Source organism: Diuraphis noxia, unplaced genomic scaffold (genome assembly GCF_037042655.1).
Source record: "Diuraphis noxia isolate RWA-SAM2 unplaced genomic scaffold, SU_Dnox_SAM2 contig0001, whole genome shotgun sequence".
NCBI lineage: Eukaryota > Metazoa > Arthropoda > Insecta > Hemiptera > Aphididae > Diuraphis > Diuraphis noxia.
Window position 1 is genome coordinate 93,004,272 of NW_028301711.1, and position 25,726 is coordinate 93,029,997.

Here is a 25,726-nt window from a genome sequence, read left to right on the forward strand (position 1 = left end):
CAATATGCATATTATGTATGAACAATTTTAATAGCAAAAATCTATTTTATGTATTAAATAAGAATATTCTAATATAGATATAGACTAATAAACTTAAGTCGTTACAAGTCATATGTATTTATTTATTCTTAACAAAATTGATAATTATGCATAAATAGTAAATTTTCTCTACACGTTATAATAATCTGTACATAAGTTTTTATAATAGTTTTGAATCAAAAATCAGCAAGTATAGAAGTTTTTACATAATTTTATTTTAAAGTGGATTACTATTTAATCTGTCTCAGTTTCAGTTATAACTCAATGAATTATAACAATTCATAGAGTAAATAATTTAAAATAGTTCCTATAAAATATTTTTAAATCTGATAAAAAAATAATTACCTACTCTTTTAGACATATTATAGTTATAAATTACTTAAAATTACTTAAAATTAACGAAATTAAATTCAAACTACTTAGATTTTCTTTTTAGTTCAGTGTCTCCAAAGCAGTGTTTCTCAAGCTTTTTTGGTTCGAGGCATACTATTTTACATCACAAGTTTTCACAGCAAACTCAACACAAATATAATGAAATAAAGTACTGTTGTTAATATTTTTTACCAGCATAATTACAAATATCAGACATTTCTTGCGAAATACCTAGTCAATATCACGGCACACTGATTGAAAACAACTGGTCTAAAGTAAAACAGTAATAAACTAAATTATTTTATTCGGACAAAAAAGAAAATAATTTCCTGGCAATCTTGATAATGTATGACTGAATTTTCAATAGTTCCATCTAAAATAAAATATATATAATGCATACCTACTACCTACATAATGTTTAAACCATCAATGCATTTTTAATTTACCACAGTAAATATATTTTTTGACTCCATTATTACTTATTAACAGGGCTCGGGGCTTTATGTGCTTAAAATCTTAAAAATATGCGCATACATATGCACCAAAAACATTAAAAAATGCATTTATTTTTAATTAACAAATACGCACTTATACAAATTTAATTTAAAAAAAACATATCGTGTACATATTACTAAACATTTATTTTTTATACATACTATGTTATTAGAAAAAAACACTCAGCATCTTCTAAATTAATTTACTAAAAAATTGTGTTAACGATTTACCAAAATAAATTAAACACATTGACTAGTATTCACAGTTAATACTCTTTATTTCTATATCATAATACTCAAATAATAATTAATAAGGAACTATGGGTAAACAAAACACAATACGGTGAGCAACAACCGTCTGAGGCAACAATTGCAAAAAGACTACTGGACAACTGTCCACACTAAGTTACAGTAGGGAGTACTCGACTGTCCCATCCTCTCCCTAACCATACTGTACAATATTATTTGTTAACAATTGATTTAAGAGTAAATTAACAAAAATTATTTTAAAATATGTAATAAAAATCAATAAATCTTAAAAATATGTATTTGCAGAAAAAATTCCTAAGTATGCAAACATATTATGCGCAATAAACTTTTAAACTTTAACTCCAAACACCACAACACAAATTTGTACCGGATCAGATTTATTCTATTTACTTCCTGAACAAATATGCAAATGCATAAAGTCCCGAGCCCTGCTTATTAATAATATTTTCAGACTATATATTATAATATATATATTAATATATTATAGGTAAAAATATTACATCAACATGGGGCCATTTGACTTAAAATGCCAAATTAAATGATTGAAAATGTTTTTTAAATATTTACGTATCATTACAGTTTATGACTGCAGATGTTTGAGGTACTTATATTAGTTCTTTTATTATCTATAACCTAAGATTTAATTTAACTTAAGTTTCTCATATAAAGTACACCTTATAAAACAAATGTTTATATAATTCATTGCCAAATTAACTATTTAGCCTGGTGAACATCAGTGGGTGGGCACACTCATAAATTTTTGTTAGGTATTTTGTTGTTTTTGCTAATGAATAAATTCTTTTGTGATTATTTGATTTTAAGTTGGTGTGTTAGATAGTGAATATGTTATAGAATATAGAAGAACCTCCTCTTTAAAGGATGTCAGCGTAATAGGTATTGGTTTTATCTCTCATACCTACCAACTACATAGATAAATACCATCACACAAAACGTTTTAAAAGATTTTTGATTATTCTTAGTGTTAAATTATCTATTAGTAGTTGATATCATTTAATATAATGACATTTTGAGTTTTTCATATGTGCCTACAGTTTATGTTAACTATGTTGAAAAGTTTTAATATAAATATTTAGGTACCTATGTTTGTCCTGTATGGTATGTTACCTAACCTAACCTATGAGATTTAAGTCAAATACTCACCAGGAACATAATATAATTGTTAAATACTAAATAATTAATAAAAAAAACGTTTCTTTATAGTATTTAAATCAAGTTCTTCACTCTCCTCTTGCTGAGTTGCAGGTATAGTTGAATGCTCAATTGCCTGACTTTGTATCGCCTTTGGGCTATTTTGTTGTACTATAGGAGCTAACATTTTGCATTTTAATTTATGCGTGCATATTTGTTCACAAAGGTATTCTTTCTTCTGTACTAATATGTCATATATGCAGTTCATGGTACTTATTTCAGTAGTAAATGTTGATTCCATCGCCAAATTTTGAAATTTTTTCTGTAAATTATAAAATAATAGTTTCTGCATGTATAGTAGGAACCTACATGATATTATTATTGACTATTATTGTTGGTTTTGTATATTGATTTATAAGCACGAGGTAATTTGTCGTAGAATAGGGGAGAGGCTAAAAAGGAATTTTGTTTAACTCTCCCCCAATACATTTTTTTTTGCATTTTTAAAATACTTATATTACTTATATACCTAACCTCAGTCCCTAAAATATTCAAATTTTCGTACTACACTCATAGTCCCAAATCAGTCAAATCTAAATTATACATATAATAGTATCTATCAATTAATGATAATATGTATTTACAATAAATAATTTTATTTAAATAAAGTAGTACCTCAAATAAACAAATTTAAAGGTTCTTTTTAAAAAAAATTGTGAAATAGAATTTTTGTCGAAAAAAAAAATTTTTTTGTATATAAACCATTATAAGTGTTCAAAATGCATGAAAATAATAATACATAATACCAGTAAATAAATAAAAATAAATTTAAATTACCTATATTAAGTATGTAAATTATAGTTTTTTTTTATTCTTTGTGGTCGAAGAACTTTCTGATATCCTGAATTAATATTGTTATATTAAAATTGTATAGAATATTATTATAAGGGTTGTTATAACACACTTTTAAATTTTGTAATACACACTGGATTTTTCGTACTACACACAATTTTAGGGACTGCCTAACCTAACCTATCCGGAATACTATTTATTATAGCCCCCCCCCCCCCCCCCCATATAAATTCATCGCTTTTGAGTTGTCACATAATAATTTTATTTATTTACTTATTCTCTCTCTGGCCCCCACTCAACATAAGTGGCCAAAACGCATTTACGCAGAATCATTTTTTCTATGTTTTTAAGTATACCTAGTCTTAGAAAAAAGATAGTGAAAAATATTTTTGAGGAAATGACATATGGATATTATATTGGATTGTTAATTGATTTTGTATTCGACATAAAAAAAAAAAAATTTAACTTAAATAATGTTTAATTTGTGTTGAAACAATATTTAGACAAATCGATATGTCATTCCATCAAAAATATTATTCTTTATTTTTTTTTTGTAATGGATGATTTTATTTTCACATAAAAACATAGAAATAATGATTTTGCGTAAATGAGTTTTGTTTATGTTGAGCGTGGGCCAGAAAGAGAGAAAACAAATAGTGTACTGGCATCCTCTTAATATATTTTATTAGAATTAATATTATATTATAAAGGTACCGTAATTCTTTCTTGGTCCACATCCAAATACTGTCGTATTATATTAATGTTTTCAAGAACATTTTTTAATAACTTGTTTTTACGAGTATTTGATTTTAATAAGTCAGTTACTGTTTTTTGCTGAGATCTTATTTGATTCTGAAATAAAACAAATTCTAAAAAAATACCTATTTATTTCAAACGAATATTCTTAATTCCTAAATATTATATATATTACTTCTAATATTCTTATTTCTTGAATAAAGTGATTCTTTAAATTTTGGGATTCAGACTTCGATTTAATAATCATGTAATCGATTATAGTCATTTCCATTTCGTCTAAAAATTTCCAATTCGTCTCAGTTTTAAATTTCTTTATCATTTCGTCTTTAATGGAAATTTTAATATTTTTCAAAACATTCTCCATCTTAGCTATTTCAATACGATCCTTTTTTGCGCATAACTTTTCGTTTGCCAAATTATTAATTACCTCTTTTTCTTCTTTTTTTAATTCCGCAGCTCTATTTGATAGATCTTGTATAACATTTCCATATAATAAGATACTATTTTTTAAAGATTTAGCTTTGGTCATTTGAGATTTATGAAGTACAATCGTGGTATAAACATCATTTAGTTTCAATTGTTTTTTTATCTATGATTTAAATTATTAAATCAACCATTATAATTACACATAGATAGGTAGGTAGTATATTAAAATTATATTAGGTACTTATATTGCTAATAATCATTAATAATATACAATGCTATTCTAAATTTTATTGTCGTCCTTATTAAAATATTTACATAATTAAACATTTTCCACCCTTTAAAAAGTTACAACTTTGGTCACCCTAGGGTGGCACTTACCCCCCCCCCCCTGAAGTGGCTCTGAATATAATATATATACTATGATACCGAAGGTTAGGTAGTCCACAATGGGTACCCGGTACACCCATTACAGTGACCCAGTAGGTAGGTACAGTAGAGTTTTACTGGGTGATATATGCGATTGCAAACGCACCTTTTCTCGTATCACGATTGAGAACATTTTTACCTGCCTTTCTTCGTCAGCGTTGTCAGATTCGTTGTTAGTAAATTATAAAAAAGATTATAAAATATTATAAAAATATTATAAATAATATTTTATAATATTATATTATAAAAAAGATTTTATATTATATATTATTTAAAGTCAGTTTTAAAACCTTCATCCTCCAACACACGCAATGTTTTCAGTTTTAAAACAAACACAGGCACAAACTTTGATAATAATAAATTCTATTGAAAACAAAGTACATAATCCTATGGCCAAAAAGATAAATCTAGAACTGGATAAACATTAAAAATTAAAATGATTATAAAATCTATAAGAATCTAATTTTATATTTATAAAAAACTGAAAAATCCTACCAAGGAAAAAATTTAAATAAAAAATAAAAATAAAGAAAAAACTTTTTAAAAACAATTTAAATTATTTAAATTTACTTGTGTATTTATTTGCTTGTAACTTATTAAACATTATTGAACAGTATTATTAATATTCATACAGAATTTTTTTTCAATCAATCAACATTTTAAACATTACCTATTATTTTGTATAATTTTATGTTTGTAAAATTAGTTTGTAACGTAGTTATACATTTATAATGTCACATTATATTATATATATATATTTATTTTGAAATATAAACTTGGTAACGTAGCCTAAAAACGGTTCGCAATCGTTCGAATTTCGACTAAAAAAAAAAATTCATCGATAAGCGACATTCGTTTGCAATCGTGTTAGGTATACCTGTTTTACTACCCACTAATCCACTTACCCGTTTTTTCGAGTTATTATAATAGTTTATTATTCAAAAACTGGCGGGAATTTATTTCTATTTGTAAATGAGAATTATTATATATTTTTACATATTATTTATTATTGAAAGTAGTCTAATATAATATCAAACTCCATTATCTTCATTAAAGAACAATAAAATTACCTAGGTAATTATAATCATTTTCTACGCGAGAAACAGAGTAACACTTCTAATTTCTAAGATAGGTATATGTCATTATTCTTGCCGGAAACTTATGTTGAATTATTAATAATATTGAATTGTACCAAAAAACAATATATTTATTTATAAAATATTACTCCAAATACAAAATTCTACCTAATAGAAAATATATTTTCTGATAGTTGACACAGAACACTTGGCCGTTTTTGTTTGTATAGTTTAAGTAGGTATAACTGTATAAGTAGTTTGTGTGGTCAAATTTACTTGGAAGGCCGTAGGTAGTTATGTATAAGGACATATATCTACGTATTTACAAGTATATTATATTATATTTAACTATAGAAGTAACTACGAAGTACCTTTTTATTATTTAAGGATTAAGGAATGTGAATATACAAATAATGTGTGGGCCTAAAATAGCGATATGGCATTATATTATATGATAATTATAATTATTAAAGGATAATTCTAACCTGACATGATTCTAATTCATTTTGAGTTTGTTTTAACTCATCTTCAATAACATTGAGTTCTACGTAAGCTAAACTCAGATGTGTTCTACTAGCATCCAATTTTTTTTTAATATCCTCGATGTTTTTTTCAATTTCATATTTTTTTGATCTCAATTCTAATGTCTTATCAAATAATTTTGGATCACAGCCTAATGGTAATACTTTTTCGTCAAATACTGTTGGTACTTTCATTGCCATTAATGATTCTCCACTTTCGTTATTATATTCTGGTTCAGATTCATCACTTTCGTCGGACGAAGACGATGAACTATCTATATAATATATATTTATGTGTCCATAAAATTTGTAATATTGTGGCTGTGAGGGCAATGATACTTGGTATTTAATACATATAAAACAAAAAATTAATTATTATATTACGTTACCATCGGTATCATGAGATTTAATTTTTGGTATTTTCAATTTCTTATCGAAAATTTTTTTAAGATGTTTAGCAAAACCATTATTTTCCAATTTCATACACATATCAAAATTATGTCGGTTATCTATTAGCATATTTGTTTCTTTAATATGAATATCATTAAAATATTTTATGTCTTCTTGAATTCTTTGTATCTATTAGCAAGTATTAAAATTGGTTTACTACTTAAAATTAATACTTAATTAATAGGCCAGGTTTAGCCATTTATTAATACGTATTACTTGTTGAGCTTTATCATTTTGTAATCCTATTTTAACATGTACTTTGTACGAAAGTTCATCTTCAAGTAAATCAAAATCGTACAAGACTAACATTTCTTCTTCTAGCGTTGTAGCCCATAAATCAAGAAATTTAATTTCGAGTTTAATATCTATTCGCATTTTATTTAATTCAAATAGATGGTCATCAAACATATTGATTTTATTCAACATTGTAGCATGCAAATGCATATGTTTATATTTTAGCTTATCAATTCTCATTTTTCGCATAATGATTTCTTGATGTGTGGGCTCTTCGTAAAAATATGCATCCTTATATAGAGGACTTAATTTGGGATTATAAAGCAAATCCATTGTATCCTGTTGATCAGTTGGTTCAAATGAATCAATCAAACTAGGCTGAAATAAAATATTATAGAAAGACTCAGAAATTAGATGCGTATTTTTTATTTTTTATTTATTTATTTCAACTTCAACTTACAATATACTACTAGGTACATATTATTATGTAATATTTACATATTTATTTCCTTTATACATTATATATATGCAAGGCTGGGCAAGTTAATGATTTTTTTTAACTCAGTTAAGTTAAGTTAAATTAAAATCTAAATCAAGTTAATCGTTAAAAGTTAATTCAAAATGTTCTATCAATTGAATTAAGTTAAGAGTTAACCAAAATTTAATATTAACTTTTTAACTCAAATTAAGTTTAAAAAAGTTTCTTGTTTTCTTATAAGTAAAATTAAAATAATTGGTACCTAAAATTGTTCATGTCATTAGACCAAAGAACTATTACTATTTTATGTATGCAAAAGCTTACAGTACACATTTTGTTACTATACTTATAACCTTATCAAATGTGTACCTACCAGCAATTTGTATTCCTACAATAGTTCACAAAATTAAATTTAATTAACTTAACTTTTTAAAAGTAAAATTAACTCAAGTTAATTAAAAGTTAATTCGAAGCTCCTTAAGTTATTAATTAAGTTAATAAACATAAAAAAAAATAACTTATTTACTTAAAAAGTTAAATTAACTTAACTTTAACTTATTAACGCGTTAATGCCTAGCCTTGTATATATGAAGTATGACAGCTACAAATATAAAACTAGGATTAGGTTTGTTATTAGAGTCGTATTTAAGAACTTTGCACCCCAGGTAAGAAAAAAACGCCCCTTTCTAGCTTAATTTATTTTAGCAATAGACGTACTTATTTGTAAAAAAAAAATGCATGATAGTTTATTGGTATCTGAGTGTCATTCCTTTTTTTTCACCCAAATGATCTGAGGAAGTACCGTATCATATTAAAATGCTCTCAAAAATAAAATTTAGAGTGTCTAAAAATTTACCACCCGGAGTACAAATCCGCCCTAAATACATCACTGGTTGTTAACAATGTTGTTATTATTATTATAATATAGTTATTAATTTAGCTTAACCTTAATTTAACCTTTAATAACGTTATATTAAGACTACTCGTAGGTAGTAGGTACTATCCCTTTAGTTCCTAGTATACCGGTTGGCTGTAAACGAGTTGTATCCCAAATACATGGAATTGTGTAATTTTCAGGTTATACGAGTTGTGTACTTGTGTCCATACGAAAATAAGGTAAGTACTTTAGTGTTCACAAGTTATGTATTGATAAATTTCGTCTATTGAAATTTGTCTACAATGAAAAATATTTATATAGATATATTATATTTTACACAAGACGAAAATATGTTTCATAACAACGACATAAGCCAATAAATATTGAAAACTGAGATCAAGTGCGTAGAATGTGATTTATATAGATACACGCATCTTGTGTAAAAGTGTGGAAAAAAATTAATTTTAATGGTGGAATCATTTAAAAAAAAAGCATCAATGAGGTACAACACAAGTCCCTATAAACACATTTAATTGTGGCTAACTATTTTTAGGTATTTAAGGATTAACTTAAGTCCAATGTAAACATACAGTGAAAATTCAATATTATAATAAACTTCCATTTAAGAAAATTTTCTGTTGAATTAAATATTTTGAGAAACGATCAAATAAGTTAATTAAATAATAATTTACATACGGGTTGCCCCAATTAAAATATGAAAACATGAGGACAAACAAGCAAAAGACTTAATAAATAAAAATAAAAAATGTATTGTATAAATTATATTCAATTCTATTTTATGAAATTCTCTACAGGTAGTTAATATGCATTTTTTTACATGCTACTTTGAAATGTAGAAGTTTCAACTACGCATTTACACCATGGAAAATCATGTATTGTAAAGTCGGCAACAATACCAGATATTATAAAATCAATCCTCGAGGTCAAAATGGGGTAATTATCCCGCTTCAAATTGACTATTTTCCACTACACCTCTAGATTCACCACTTTTTATTAATGACACTATGTAAAAATAGTTAATTTTTTCATTCATATTACCCTTTTTTAGGGAGCTGGAGTGGCGCAGTGGTCACGCAGTTGACTATGACTCACACAGTCATCGGTTCGATTCATAGAAAAGTGCAAAAAAAATTGTTGAGGTTCTACGTGATAATCGAATCCCCAAGCTGTCGTCCGATTGCGTCATCCGGTTTCCAACTAGGTCCCACTCCACTGGGAGTGAAGACCGGGGTATATGTCAATTGCGCCAGAAATCACAGGTAAGGAAAAAAAAATTATGGGATTCAAAAAGGTTATACATCAACTGCGCCGGACGATATTAAGGTCCAAAAAAGATTATACATTAATTGCGCCGGCAATACTGAAGTTGAAAAATAAGCTGATTACACTCTAGGCGATTTGAACGTACTCGTCTGCGTTTATATTACACACGGACGATTTAAAATCGCGACGTTTTAAACTGTACATACTATACGTTATCTATCTACATGCAATAAATTTGTCAAATCGGGATATCCGCTAATAAAAATGAGATAACGTAATAATATTATATTATGGAAGTAATAACTAACAAGTTATTTTTCTTTTTTCCAAATGATCAGTATCGTTTCGTCGTTCGTATAAATTCGTTTACGTGAAATAGTCTATAGCAATAGCAATTTCGTATAATATTATAATGGAAGTAATTTTGAGTGAATGTGGAAAAGATCTAATTCTTTATAAAAATTATAAATTTTCATGTAAAAATCTTACTAAAAATGGACATAAGTGGCGGTGTACAGAAAAAACTTGTAACGCTAAATTGTATGTTGACGAGGTTAAAACTACAATATTAAAAGAAGAAACTGAACACAATCATCTCCCTCCTAAAAACGTTCAACGACAAATTATATCAAATCAAGTTAAAAGAAAAGCTATGGATAGCTATAATCTAATAATAGTATAATAATATGATATTTTATAATATCTTCCTGGCACAATAGATATATATTATGTATACCAAATTAATTTGTGATAAATTTATTGGCGCAAAAGACGTATACCTTTTTCGTTTGGGATAAATCCACCGGCGCAAAAGATGTATAAATTTCAGGTAGTCTAGAAAAATCGGCGCAATTGACAAACACCGGAAGACCGCACATGTTTCCTTTTGGAGAAGGGGTTAGTATCATATATTATATAGTGATATATACATAGATATATAGTTCACATGAACTCCCTACTACCCACTTGTGATAAGCATTGACGAAGACCTAGAGGTTGTTTCAATGAACAAAAAAAAAATACCCTTTTTTGACGTTCCTTGTTATCTAATAGGTAGTTCATTTATAATTAGTGAAAATGAAAAGTAAAATTTCATCTATACCAGAGGTATTCAAACTTTTTCAGCACGCGGCTCCTTTGTGTGTTCACAATATTAGTACGGTTCCCAAATTATTATTAAAAAATTGAAACAACAACGGATCTAATATGGGAAATATGTTATATGATAATAACAGTGACTTAAGCACTAGAAATAAAACTTCAAATGGTCGGATAGTAAGGTGTGTCGTTTTCATTTCCATAATGATTGCAAATAATATTTACAATAGGTAATTATACAAGACCTATGATGTTGGTTTTCGGTGCTTTGATGCGATTCCCTTTTTAAACTTTCACGACGCCCCCGGGAGCCGCTACGCACAGTTTGAATACCTCTGATCTATACTATTTTACATCTATATACTAGGTCGTAACGATATCGCGTAAAATGTCAGTAAGTTCAAAATGCCTAGGCTTATATTTGTATTTATTTACAAAATCCTGGTTGTAACGAAATCGGATGTAATGAAAATATCAGTTAAATTGAAAATTACACTAATATTGTATTTAAAGCGTATATAATAACCATATAATAATTATTATCGCATGTTTTCATTAAATATTTTATAGATGTAGCTACATGCCTACTTTCATACGTCTTATTAGAATGAATGTTTACATCATGGAAATAAGTAGAAATATCTGTAATAATATTTTGATATTGTCAGATAGTATTTTCAAGTATTACATCTATGTTTAGCTGTTAATGATTATAAATAATTATATATGTACATAATATTATGTAAGTTCAAATTAATTAACAAGTTATATTAAAAAATAAATACAATTTGGTTATAACGACTTATTATGATCATGAAATATTTTTAACAGTTCCTTATATCAACATTCTATATATTTTTAAAACTCGATTTCTCTTCAGGACATAACTCATCCACGTTTTTTTTTTTTTATCACGGAACACAACTCGTGTCACCCTCTTTTATCATTGGGGTCATTTTATCGGAACTATAGTGTTTATCTGCGTACTGATAAATAGTACGAAAAAAATACAATAACATTTTTTTTTTTTTTTCATATTTCGTTACTTTATCAATATTTAATTTTGATTCATGAAATGGATTATGGATAATACTTAAACTTAAAACCTAACCAAGGTATATAGCAGAGAGTACTTTATAAAAATTAATAATGCAAATATTGTAAAATAATAATACTTTACTATAGGTAGCTTTTTTTCTTACATCAATAGATTCGTCCATTAGGACTTCAGGGAAATCTAATGGCGTTATTATTTCTGGATCATTTAATTCCTTTTGTATTATATTAATATCAAACTTAAATTGTTTGTAGTCATGTATTAATCTAATTTTTTGTCTTCTGAGTTCGAACACTTTTTCATTAAATGTTTTTTTCATAACATGTATCTATTAAAGAGCATAAATTATAAAAATATATTTATAAATATATAAATTAATGGAAAATTAACCTTATCTTTAACTTCCATGTAATTTTCAAACGTATCTTCCATTTTAATTATTTTATCTTCAGTAATTTTAAAATCAGATCCTGATTTCAAGTTATAATATCCAATAGAATCCATAGTACTTTCTAATAATGCTTCTTCTTCTATATTATTTTCTTCATTAGGCTTATTTTTATACATCTCTTGAATATTAAAAATATGTTGATTTTCAAAATATTTTCTTGCTGCAAACTTATCTATGGTAAACTGAATTTTCTTTGGTAAAGACGAATACTTTTCACGTACATTTCGAAGAAATAATTCTGTTTCAGACACGCCTAGCATGAGGTTGGTGGTAGGTTTACTTAAAACTGTCATTTCACGTCTCCTACATAGAAATATAATAGGTAATTAGTGCTAGTTAATTTCAATCTAGTTTAGATTATACTGTTTTTTTTTTTCATGGTTGATTAAAAATTATTTAGACCTTTCAAAGTGCGTGACTATTATTTCCTCTATAGTTGGTCAAGCAAATTATATTTTGTGTTTAATTATTATAAAGAAAATGATGATAACATATCAAAACCAATTAAAACTGAAAGGCGTACAACGGATAAAATTGATTAAAACTTTAGAATCCTTCAGGGGATCAAATAAAAAAATAGATAAAACTTCAACATTGTTAACTAAATTACTTACCGTCGTTTTGGATGTTTTTTAGATATAAATTCATTTACTAAACCAGGAAATATATTATTAGATTGCAATTCATGGTATATTGTTTTGACTCCTATATCGGTTCTGTAATTATTAAATTTAAAATATAGGGATAAATAATCATAAACGATAAAAAAAATTGTGAACTGAAATTCCATACAAAACTGCTCCTTTAACTTCAAACTTTTTGGTAATAATGTTAGCGACGAAATAATTTTTTACATTTTTAAGAAGTAATAAGTGTTTTTGATAATCAAATTCGAGTTTCAACTTTAATTCATCCATTTTAGATCGCTCTTCTTTAATAATTGCACTGTTTATTCGTTCATCCAATTGAAAATAGTCATCAGAAAATTGCAATGGTTCTGGTAGTGACTTATTGCTGGCTAAAACTTGTTTCAACTCTTCTCTTAACCCTCTTAGTAAGCATCTAGTTTTTTCTTTTATGAGATTTGCTAAGGTTAATGTTTTGCGGGTTTTCTCCCGTATAATTTTGTTTTTCAAACATAATTTTCGATCCTTCGTTTTATCTAACGGAACACTTTGAAGTTTTGTATTTTCATCTATCCAACTTTTACTTTTAGTTAGTTCTGGAAGTTGTTCATTCATTTTATTACGATAAGGGATTTTATAAAATTCAAGATTTACAACTTTTATATAAAAAATATCAATACGATTTACCTATTCGAGAAATGAACGGAATTATAACAATTAACAATGCTGTTATGTTGCTTAGCGAATAGTCATATGGCATAAAATATGCCTTATAAGTACACTGATTACTTCCAGGAACTTTCATCAACAGTTAGGGTTGATAAATGTGAGAACGTTTTGTAAGAATTCCAGTTAATGACAAGCTCACATTTTTCATACACCTTGATATTCTTTTGAAGGGGCCAAAAGAGCAGTCTGATATATTTCATACTCTTCTTCGATTTTACATTCACCCGATACCAATCAAGTGGACGTGGAAAAAGATACTTATAAGTGATGGTTACGTCAAATTACAGGAATATCCAATAAATTCTTCACCAAAAAATATCCACTGAGAGACTATCAGAAAATAGGCTATGCAACGTAACATGATATGGCACGAAGTCAGTCTATTATTTAGCCACTCAATGTCTAGCCGAGATTGGAAAATGCACAGACAATCCTAAATTAAATCGAGTTATCACTCATTCACTCAGGTTTTTACGTTGATGACCTCCTAAGTGGTAGGACACTAGGACATCCGAAGATGAACGTTATCAAACTTGCAGTTCATTATTAACACATTTCAATCCGGCTGAATTTTCACTTCACAAATGATGAATCAACTTAGTCAATATCATTAACCAAATTAAAATAACATGTGATGACCTAACTTTTTTATAAATGCTCAGTAAAGAATGATATGGTTACAGCCACACATGACTTACATGTCAACCCATTACTGATCAATTTTGTTTTACATTCAAGCATCATCGTCAAACATGGCAATGTATACACTGTTATGTTCAGCTTATGACCTATCAGACTATAAAGCTTAGTGAACACTACGCTCACAAAATTTAAATAGTAGCGCCAAAATTTATTATTAGAGCTCGCGTGCGCTGTCCCAGTGTCGGCTGTGATAACGGTTCGCCGTTATCGCACTGACAGTGAGCAGCGACCGTTGCAATTTGTATTTATTTTTCATTATATGGTTTAAGTTGTACTGACTGAATTTTTATAATTCATTTGTGATTTTTATTGGTGCTTTTATTTTTCAATGTTTAAAAGTTTTCGGCCACAACCTCAATTAATTTTATATTTCCTTTCTTCTTTTTGTCTTTTGGTCTCGTGCTGTGCAGGTCGTTGAGTTTTTCAGTCTTTTTCTTTCCACGTAGAAATATTTTTGTGTTAAAGTTTCTGTAAGTATCGTTCAGCCACTCGGCTATATCATTTATTAATATTATTTTCCAATCTAGGACGCACATAAACATACTTGCAGAAACACGTGAATTTTTATATTGGTGAATTGCATGTTCCTTTTGTGAATTATTCGTCTCAACTGGTGGCCCGTTAGTCGCACGTTCTTGGGATTGCCACATTTAATTATTATTATTGTATTTTTTATTGTGCAAGTATGTGCATCCCAAGACGGTAGCGTTCTGGTTCGAAGCCGCTAACGGACACCAGTTGGCAGGTAATCGGCTGACGAGCTTTTTAAATTTATTATTAATTGCATATATATAAAATGTTAGTCAGGCATGTTTTGCTTTTATATTATTATTATTGCATTTATACATTGCATTGCATTGCTAATTAAGCATCTTATATTATTGTATTATATTTATTGTCATGTGCTAATCAAGCACTATGTCACTATTTTTGTATTAAATCATTGCATTTGCTAATCAAGCAACTATATTTTGTATTAATTAGTTATGTGCTAATCAAACACGTATTATTATTGTATATTCATTGCTTTTGCTAATCAAGCACTATGTCATTATCATTATTATTATATTAATTGCATGCTAATCAAGCAACATTGCAGCTTGCATTTATACTGTTTTATATTCATGTATGATAATCAATCATTAAATTTATATGTTATGTTTTATATTCACTTGCTAATCAAGCATGAATTATTATTATTTCTATGTAAATTTTACCAAACATTTTTATTATTATCAAACACACCTTTTAAAAATTTGGTTTTATGTTTCAAATCCCATATATTATATTCTGGTGATCTATAGTTATTTTAACATTAAGGCCGTTAGCGCTGTAAACATTTTCTCCTAACGGCCAGTCGTGAAGGCAACCTTAACTTGATATTTTGTATATTTTTGTTGAGAGCTGAGAGCGACACATTAAAGCTCTAATACTTTTTTATTTACAGATTGGGAGGGTTATCACACTACCACCTGATACTGATCTGTCCACAATCTCTTGTCCTTGTATTTTCCAATAATAAAATTTTCCTCCTACAAAATGGGTTCTGGTCAGGGTACAAGATCTTCATCCTGGTCCTGAATCGTGGTGGTATAATTAGAGTAGTTACCTTACGCAAATTTTCTAGCAACATATTAAATGCCCGCTGTTAAAACTTTCCTTACTTCCAAGTAAAGAAAATGAGAATGAAAAACAATCTAAGTCATCCTCTATAGTAATCTAATCAAACCTTATTTTACTTTTTATTTTTTAATATTGATGATATTGCATGTAGCAAAATTATCATTTATTATATATGTAGTCGTAGTATTATTATTCATATTTGCAACATAAACATCATTCGTATTCAGTACGATACTAATCTCATGATATCTATTCATTCCTATTGTTGTATAATTTTGAAAGGTCTCCTTTGTCTTGTGTTTATTTGTCCCCCAAAACAAATTTAAATTCTATCACTGCGTCGTTTTGTTGTTCTTAATTTTGCATGTATGGTTTTCAGAATAGTTCGATTATGTTTTCGTGAAATTTTTAAATTATTGGTCTTAATGTTACCAATAACTTTCGTACTCCATGTATATATAAATTTATTAAGGTGACATTGAGCTTTTGTTTCGTACTTTATGCGTTTACCCGAACAACTCTTTAAAAGCGTTGGAGTGTTTAGACTCGGGTTTCCTTTTTGTTATTCGTTTGTTGCGTATGCGTACATTCGAAACGTTTGCATCTATGTATTCAAGCTATTTCGTTTCATGGAGCATCTTCATTTTTTGTCATTGACTGCTGCTTTTCGTTAAACCACGTTTGTTTGAGTCGTTTTAGATTTCTACCTGTTACATATTCTTATTGTTTTCCCCGGTTTTAGGATAGTCATAATTTGTACCTGTTGGCAGCCAACGTGAATATTTGTGATTTTCTTTTTGTTTGTACCGTAATGTTATATTTATATTTTATATTATTCATTGGTCTGTACGTTCTGTTTTATTCGTCAAATATGGTTTGCGGTGTTATTGGGTATGATCGGGGTATACTCGGTATTTTTTTTATTGTATTTAAAAATTGTATAAAAATTACAGGATTCGACACCACTTTCCATCACAACCGTATAAGTAAGTGGTGCACCAAATATTTGTTAGCCGATGGGCAAAATTCATTATTATTATAATATTATAGGTATACTTTTTAAATATTTTGGCAAACTGAAAATTTATTTTCTATGATGTATTGTTTCGCAAAATTGGTGATTATAATATTATATTTTCATACTGTTGCACTTAACTGGCACATACCATTTATGTTATTAAAAAACTAAAGTATATTATACTGAGTTTATAATAAAATATTATTATTTTATAACATTAATACTCTGGTTTCTTTTTTTGTTTTATAATAATTTTTATAAAAGATTGTTAATGCTGTAAATTATATTATCTAACGAACGTCCGTTGGAGCCAACCTTCATTTTACAAAACTATTAAGTATTTATTAAGAGCTGATTGTTACAATTACAATTAAAAAACAGTCCAAATTTCAAAGCAATCCGTACCGATAATAAACACAGCAGCACACGGCTGCACATACATAATTTACCAGTCGGTACGGATAATAGTACCTATATAATATACCGGACGTTTTCTACAAGATCATAATCTTCACTCTCAGTATTCCTTCAACCGTCAGGCACTCAAGACTACAGCGAATATCCGAAACAACTTTAGTGAGCGAAGTCAATTGTCCGGACCAACGACGCAGCCAGCTGCGACCCGTAACCACCCATACCATCCAACTCCAGCAAACTCCGAACAGTGCTTACGCGGGCTTGTAACGTACAACCATACGCACCGACACTATTAAGTCGATACAGCACCGAACTTACATCTGACTATCGACCCACTGACCAAAACGTCACTTCTCAAGCTAGTAACTCCATCAGAACATTGAGGTTGTTAAGCTCTCTAAATCTTTTCATGCAATCACGCAACTGCGAGAAAAATAGATTAAAGAACTATCTAGACATTTATATAGTATAATATAATAAATAATTGTTGAATATTATAATAAAATAAATTTAATTTAAAATCACTATATATTTCAATCTTTTCTACATTATCATTAACACTATACAAAATCAATGAATTTATAATATATTTATATCATCATCATTATTATTATTAACTTAAAAACTAACGACTTTACACAATTAATACACACATAAAATAGCAACAACAACAATAATAATAATAATAAAAATAATAATAATAATAAAAATAATAATAATAATATAATGATCATGGTAAGCGAAAATACAATAATATATATATACCTATATAATATTATAATATCCGGAAATTTAAATACGACTGAACCAGAAATATTATAATATTATATAATACATATGCACACAATATGCATTATAATTGTATCTAAGATAGGTAAGATGTAATTATGTATCCGTCTCAGTATTATAAATTATAATATAATAGAATACCAGAGGATCGAACGCAAATAAAAATAAGAATGTTAAATACAATTTCATGGCACGGAGCTAAATCGACAGATATTAAAGTGTTATCAAACATGAAATATTTTATGATATAGGTATTTAAAAAATCAAAACAATATTATATTGTACTGCAGTGAACGAAGAATACTTGGTAATGTATGAATATGTGTGTTAGAGTTGTGAAGGGGTTGTAAAAAACTAACTCAACGCGGAGCAATGTCCTCCTCTGAAAATGATCAATGATCGTGCACTACTGGTCACCTGCAGGCCCAGAGAAAAATGCAACAAAAAAAGTTAATTTTCCATTTACACGAATGTTTTCGATAGTTATTTTGATCTTAAAGCAATAGATAATGATCAGTATAATAAAGTAAGTATAGGTGGGAACTCGACTTCGGTTTTTAATGCGTCTGATTGTTTGACCGATTTTCGTCTGATCAATTGACGATTGAAATAACGTTTATATTATTGTTTAATTAAGATAAGAATTTTAGCGGAAACATGAATCGAACTTCTATTGTTTTTGGCGAAAGCGTTTCATAATGCGTAAATCAGGGAGCTGTTCTTTTTCTTGGTGGAAAAGGCCATGTCCGTATCTTACTTACATTATTATTCTCGACAAGACGACAATTAAGGTTAGATGATGATAATAATTGGTAATTATGCTGTTATCATTATTAATATTATTATTATTATTATATTGTACCTATGCCTTAACGAAAGGCGGCAAATTTTATGAACGTGTACCTATATCATATATGAGTATAAAACAATTAACCACATAACCATGACTACGTACTATCACATGTTTCAAGTATGATTACAATAATTACGAAAGAAAAAAAGATAATAATAAAATTGCGATAAATACATGAAAGAAGAAATGACCTATGTTCGTTAATAATATAGAGATTTCGATACAATGTGGTTTTCGTTCATAGATTTCACATGAACACGTTAGGGACATTTTATTGTTGTGGCGTAGGTACTGAGCGTGCTGCATTAAATATTACAGGTGTTGGGTACATATTTAATATCTATACATCATCATTCTATATTATATAATATAATGTTTTAGTTATAACTTTATAAGTATATTATAGCCTACGATATGGCGCAGTAGACTTAATTATACGATATTACATACATTATACATCCCGTGAAGATATACTTTTAAGAAGAAAATAATGAACATAGTATATTATTTAGTATACAATATTATAATATATAAGTAATGAGTAAGTATATGCAATTTGTGTATGGGTAAATTATATTAACATGGATGAAATGTGTTTATTATAATAATGACATGGATACCCTTACGTTATTATAACACATCATGCATTACATATAATATGGTACATAAACAAAATTGTTGAGCAATTATTTATTTTGTTTGTAAAATTATAATTTTTTAATTTACAATAAAAAATATAAGAAAAAAGCTACCTAAACCCTATATAATACCTATGTAAAAAAAAAAAAAAAATAATACCAATATAATTTATACAGTAGACAAGTTTACATTTAGGTATTTCATGGGTCTAATAAATAAAAATAGTATACTACAAGGTAAATAAGTATTTATATGATAATGTTTTTACAATTTTATATTTATTACTAATATTAATTATACATGAGTACCTACGTAATTTTGATTTTGATTTTTTAATTGATTAATTAAATCACTACAATAGTCTAAAATCAGTGTTTTAATGTTGATAACTACCAATTGATAGTTGTAGGTACACTGTGTATTTAATTTAATAAGACGTGCCGATTAAATCGTTAAGAGATGTACCTATATATTCAACAAGACTACTGATATTATAGTGCACGTCATAGGTATAAATAATTATAAATTGGTGATCGTATGACATATCGTTATCGTCTGATGGTTTTAAAATTATATTTTGTATTTTGGCACTTGTTTTGAAAATGTTAATCTATTAAAATCATTTGTTGTTTGTGCGAGAGATATGGACATCGTTATTAACGTATACAGTGTTTAAATTGCATTGGCAGAACAATATTTTACGAAAAAAAAAAAAAAATTTGAACATTATAATATGTCGAATATTTTATTAAATGTTGACTTGGTTGTAAAATATTTTAATGCGTGTATATGAGTATTTGTATGGGTGAGTGTGTGCGACACGACGTAGTTGATGGGTAAGACACGAATTGGAGATGTTATTCAAACACATAGTTAAAAAATCGTGTTATATATAAAAAAATCGACGTAGGTTTACGGTTGTGCAAACTAAGTTATGATTTAATCTCATAAGTCATGACTAAAATACGCCGCTCGCAGGTAATAAATTACATTTTACTACACAAACTTGAATATTTGCTTAGATGAGGGATGTAATTAATCTGGCTTTGAAGTTCACTATTCGTTCGGTGGTCTGGGCCAATCTCTGAAAAGAAAAAAAAACACACGATGACGGTTGTTAATTGCACGATCATAATTTAATAACAAACATAATATTATCCTGTCACTTGTTTTATGGGCTGACATTTTTATTATTTCGTCATAATAATGCGTCGGCTTTTAAATACTTTCGAATATAATATAATAAAATATATTTGGCAAGCTGAACGCGTTTTATTATAGGTAGATACTAGGTATATTATATTATGCACGTCGGACATACGAGAAATATCATCAAACTTTTTATATTCTAGAGGTGAATGAGTTATCGATTCGTGCGTTTTGTAACAAAATGGAAACTGAAAATTTTGAAGTTTAAAAATCAAATTCTGCACGAGCCCTTGATTAATTATGAGCTTTATAAATTATAAGTATTTAAATTTTAGGTGAAGTATAGCCAGATAGAACAGGACTGGTGAAAATGTATCGCATTAGTAATGGTTAACTATAGTGATTTAAAATTCGATTATACCTAGTAGAATTCTATATAATGAATTTAAATTTTCAGAAAATTATTCTTGTTCAGAATGTATGAAATAAAAAGCTAAAAAAATTATTGCGATAAAATATAATCAAAAAATATAGGTTTTTAATTGCTTGCTGTATCGAAGAACCACGTTGTATGCAATTCGTATACCTAGTATTGTCATACGAATTCGTGGGTGAGGCTTTTCAATAAGCGCTAAACTTTAGAACTTACCAGTATCAGGTCTTGGACCAAATTGGCAACTCCCCTGTTGGCAATTACGAATATTCTCGTCAGAGGTCCGGGTACGCCGACGCTGTATCCGTCTTCTTTGGCATTCACGTCCGCGTGCACCTCTTGGGCTTCGCCTTCGGCCGGCACAGAGTCAGTTGACTCTTCTCTGTCTTGATTGGCTCCGCTTCCAGCCACCAACTATCATGAGACAAGAACATACAGAAAAAAGGATCATAGTTGGCATTTCTCGGGGATTATATAATAATTTACTACATTGCTTTATACAATAACAAATTATTAATAGTGCGTACTAATTGTTTTGGTTATTGTGTTTTGTATTTGGTGTTTTTCTATGAAATTCATTTATTTCTGTGTTAATGATTTTGGCAGTGAATTGGATTAGTGTAGGTACACTATATGATAGGGTAGAGCAGTCGTTTTGTGTTTTCATCAATTAAAAATATCGGCAATACAATATTATAACATAATAATATCTATTATGATACATGTGTCACCGTGAATTTGGCTGATAGACCACCCTCAACTCTTACAGAACTATAATAATACATTTCATATTAGTATAATATTTATTGTGTAATACATTTGAATAAATTGTGTGGTAATATAATAATAGCATTAAAAAAGAAATAACGATAATATTGTTATTTATTATTATTAATGAACAAACCGCGAAAGTATGAATTTATAACGCACTTAAAGGTATTGATAAATTTTAACAAATAATAATTTATTGAACTATCTCATTCAATTTTAATAACAAAAAAAAAAAAAAATATATAAATAACCTTTTCATATTATGTTGTTTATAAATATTTATTGTTATACAAATATTTTATTCAATAAACTAAGAATAATAAAAGAAAGATTATACTTATATATATACTATTCATTTTTTAAATCAATTTACAATAAGTTATTATTTATGTGTAATATTGTGTATAGTATAGGCAAATCAGAGTTGAGAGTGCTCGTGCGAGGGCTAGGTACTTGGTACATTGTTAGATTCAAATATTAGGTGAAAATAATTTTCAGATAACATTTTAATTCAGTACCTATGATTCTAAATTCTATTACTATAACACACTGTATAATTTGAATTTTTCGCAACTTAACTATAAATGTGTAGAATCGTGTACCCACTAGATAGTTTTTTATGATATGTATGTGGTATATTGTTCAAGTTAAAAAATAAAATAAACAGCTTAAGATACATTTTACAGATTTAAATATTTATTAGTTTGAATGGTTGTAGTGCAATTAAATGTCATAGTAAGTGTATTAATTTTGTTAGATATCAATGGAAAAATATTCACTCCATTTTTACTGGACAATGAATTTGAAAAACTATTTTTTTTTTCTAGTCGAATTATTGTCATATATATTATATAATGATAATATAATATATATATATATATTACATCCACTGTTAAATAACAAAACCAGTTATGTGTATTGATTGATATTGTCATTCATAAAAATAGACTGAGTTTTGTTAAATTAAGAGTAGTAAATATTGTTTAATTGTTGTTTGACATAAATCAAATGTAGCTGATGTAGGTGATTTATTGTAATAATATATTATGTAAATAAAATATAATATAAGTTTTGATATTTGCAAGTGTGACTCGTTTTTTTTTTAACACACTAACGAACGATGACAATTTATGTCACGAATTGCACTGGGTTATTACATAATAGTGGTTAGTGAAAGTAGAAGCGATCACTTGACTTCCATCATACACCCAACGAGTTTATATTTTTCAACAAAACTATAATTTATAAAGTTCAAACGACTATTTATGTCTTATATTGACCGCAGTGCATTATGATGGTATCATAACAATATATTTTGTTGTACCTTATTAATTTTTAGTGTGATAAATCGTGTTTTATTAGTTTATTACCTACATTACATTGTATATTATTATTGGGAAGGAGTGATAGTATTCATGATACAGTGTCGTCCTTAATTTTTAAGATGATTTTTTTTTTTAACTTTGGGAGCTACATGTTAAAAAAATCTAAAAAAAAAAATGTTTGACTAGGAATTAAGTTATTTACCGATGGATATTGAAGAGGCTGTGCGAGTGTTAATGTGTTTGGGTCGGTGCCTGCGACCACTCTGTAGAAACCACCGGCAGCCCTAGCTGCTCTGTCCGCTCCCCTCTATTGAAAACCAAAAAATCTTTTTTGCCTCAAACTATATTTTTAGACCTTTTCTTTTGTCTTAAGAAAAACCCTTTGTTGACCGCGTTGTATAAAAATTCGTTTTTTAAACATAATATGTAAAACACTTTTTGAAGCAAATTATTCAATTATGGATTGGTACTCGAAAAAAAAACAAGCACATTGATTTGTTTTTTCTAATTAAACGTATGACATGATTTACGCAATTCTATTTAGATCAGTAACAATGCAAACAACTTTTGTTCAATTATGTGAGCATATAAAAAACGCTAATTAATTTAATAGGTAACGAGGTCGACAAAGGGTTAGGATAACATTTCATTCGCGACGAGAGTAAACTAAATCATTATGGTACAAAATACTATATTACATAATTATGTACACCTTCCCCAGGTGGCCGACCATGATGACCAGAACGATAACCAAATTATACTTTGCGGTTGTACTACATAAATATGGCTATATCTATACCTACTGGTGCTATAATGTGGGATGATTAAGAATGACCGTTTTGTGATACATGGTATTTTAGTATTTATTACCTTCGATTGATGTATTCATTATTTATGCAATAACTTATATATAGGTCAGCATTTTTCAGGTCTTATCATTTAATTGATTTTACATTTTCAATAATGTTTTTACATTTTACGCCTTTCACTCATGAAAAATATTGAATTACTGCACTTTCGTCATTTTATGATAAGTTTAACACTGTTACTACAATATTTTGTGTTAAAATTAACACATGTTTAAAATTTTAAATAATTAATTTGTTTTGAAAAATCTTTAAAATAATGAGCATTTATCGAATTTATCAGTTTAACATGCATAGCAATTTATCATTAGTTCAGATTTTTAACGTTTAATCTCTACTCACGTCATTAAAATAAATAAATTGTATACATATTAAAATTGTTTTTTGAATGTGTTATTAAAATACCTACTGGTCCTGCTAGCCACTACTATTACAAAATTATTAACAGTACATTTATATAACCAGTATTAAATACTGGCATGATAAAAATAATTTAAAAAATGAACTTTTTGATCTAAACGCCTTTACTGTTTATTCGTTTATCTAAGAAAAAAATGTATTTTTATAAATATAATTGTATATAAACATATTACCTATATGTATGTATACAAACAAGTGAATGAAAAGTTGTGCAATGATGTAAATTGTGATTGAATGGTTGAACTTCAACATATCATATCTATAATATTTAGGCGCTTTATAATTTCAAGTCAGTGAACAAAACCATAGTAGAAAATTAGTATCTATAATTCTATATATAACTTTAACTTTTGTTAAAGTTTTTCAAATTTTTTATATTCCAGTGATCAATAAAAAGCGTTTTTTAATCCAACATAGTTTCTCATTTGGAGAATAAAATTGAAACAGCTTGATTCATTAATTATTATTAAAACTTGAAATTTTTTATCCAAATTCACTCTACATTTTACTGCTATTCGAGATTTACTTAATGTGGCTAACGCCTTGGAAATGCCAATAATACGTATGGTACATTGTATAGCTCGACCATAAAACCATTTATAGCGTATAATATATTGTAGGTAATGCAATTGACAGGTTTCAAGTAAAAGTTGTCCTATCGGTAGGTATTTTAAACAAATGAAACACGATATCCTATTATATTACAAAGTGGGCGTTCAGTTTTCTTAAGAATTCGTTGGCATATTTGGCCTTGTTAGATGCCCGGTGAATGTTCTTCATACGTATGATAATTGATAATACATGGTAATAATGCACACTGAGCGAGCATTTATTTAATTAGTGCATGGTTGACCCACCGCAATTTTTATCACCACGATTTATTGGCAATATTAAACTCTGTTATAGTTTTATTAATTGTTACCAGCACAATCAAATTATGGAATCTACAAAATTGAACCTCGTAAAACCACTGTGGACGCATTAGATAATATGTTGGCAGCGAAACGTTATCAAAACTTTCTCGGAGATTTAATGATAATTTTCATTTAGAAACTC

At 27.8% G+C, this 25,726-nt stretch overlaps 2 protein-coding genes across 3 annotated transcripts in view; both read right to left on the reverse strand.

Annotated features, from left to right (window-relative positions):
- Positions 1 to 2,370: 2,370 nt before the first annotated feature.
- Positions 2,371 to 13,551, reverse strand: LOC107166294 (cilia- and flagella-associated protein 44-like). Its single transcript, XM_015514891.2, has 10 exons — positions 13,103 to 13,551; positions 12,925 to 13,026; positions 12,250 to 12,613; positions 12,005 to 12,187; positions 7,048 to 7,443; positions 6,771 to 6,960; positions 6,346 to 6,656; positions 4,108 to 4,521; positions 3,891 to 4,028; positions 2,371 to 2,646 (listed from the first exon to the last, which is right to left on the reverse strand). Exons 1-10 carry the CDS (start codon positions 13,549 to 13,551, stop codon positions 2,371 to 2,373), a joined length of 2,823 nt encoding a protein of 940 aa, XP_015370377.2.
- Positions 13,552 to 17,934: 4,383 nt separating this feature from the next.
- Positions 17,935 to 25,726, reverse strand: part of LOC107166292 (uncharacterized) — a 39,626-nt gene continuing 31,834 nt past the window's right edge. The window contains exons 7-9 of one of the 2 annotated variants that reach the window (XM_089218877.1): positions 23,587 to 23,691; positions 21,505 to 21,702; positions 17,935 to 20,790 (exon numbers count right to left, since the gene is read on the reverse strand). In XM_089218877.1, coding sequence (XP_089075003.1) covers positions 20,725 to 20,790; positions 21,505 to 21,702; positions 23,587 to 23,691 — 369 coding nt within the window. In that variant the 3' untranslated portion in view covers positions 17,935 to 20,724. The remainder of the gene's footprint in view (positions 20,791 to 21,504; positions 21,703 to 23,586; positions 23,692 to 25,726) is intronic. The other variant, XM_089218883.1, reaches the window with a different exon arrangement.

Coding starts and splice junctions, on each gene's coding strand:
- LOC107166294 (XM_015514891.2), bottom strand. CDS start 13,551: ATGAATGAACAACTTCCAGAACTAACTAAAAGTAAAAGTTGGATAGAT. Junction 13,027..13,102: donor GAAGTTAAAGGAGCAGTTTT/GTATGGAATTTC, acceptor TAATAATTACAG/AACCGATATAGGAGTCAAAA. Junction 6,961..7,047: donor AAAATGATAAAGCTCAACAA/GTAATACGTATT, acceptor ACTTGCTAATAG/ATACAAAGAATTCAAGAAGA.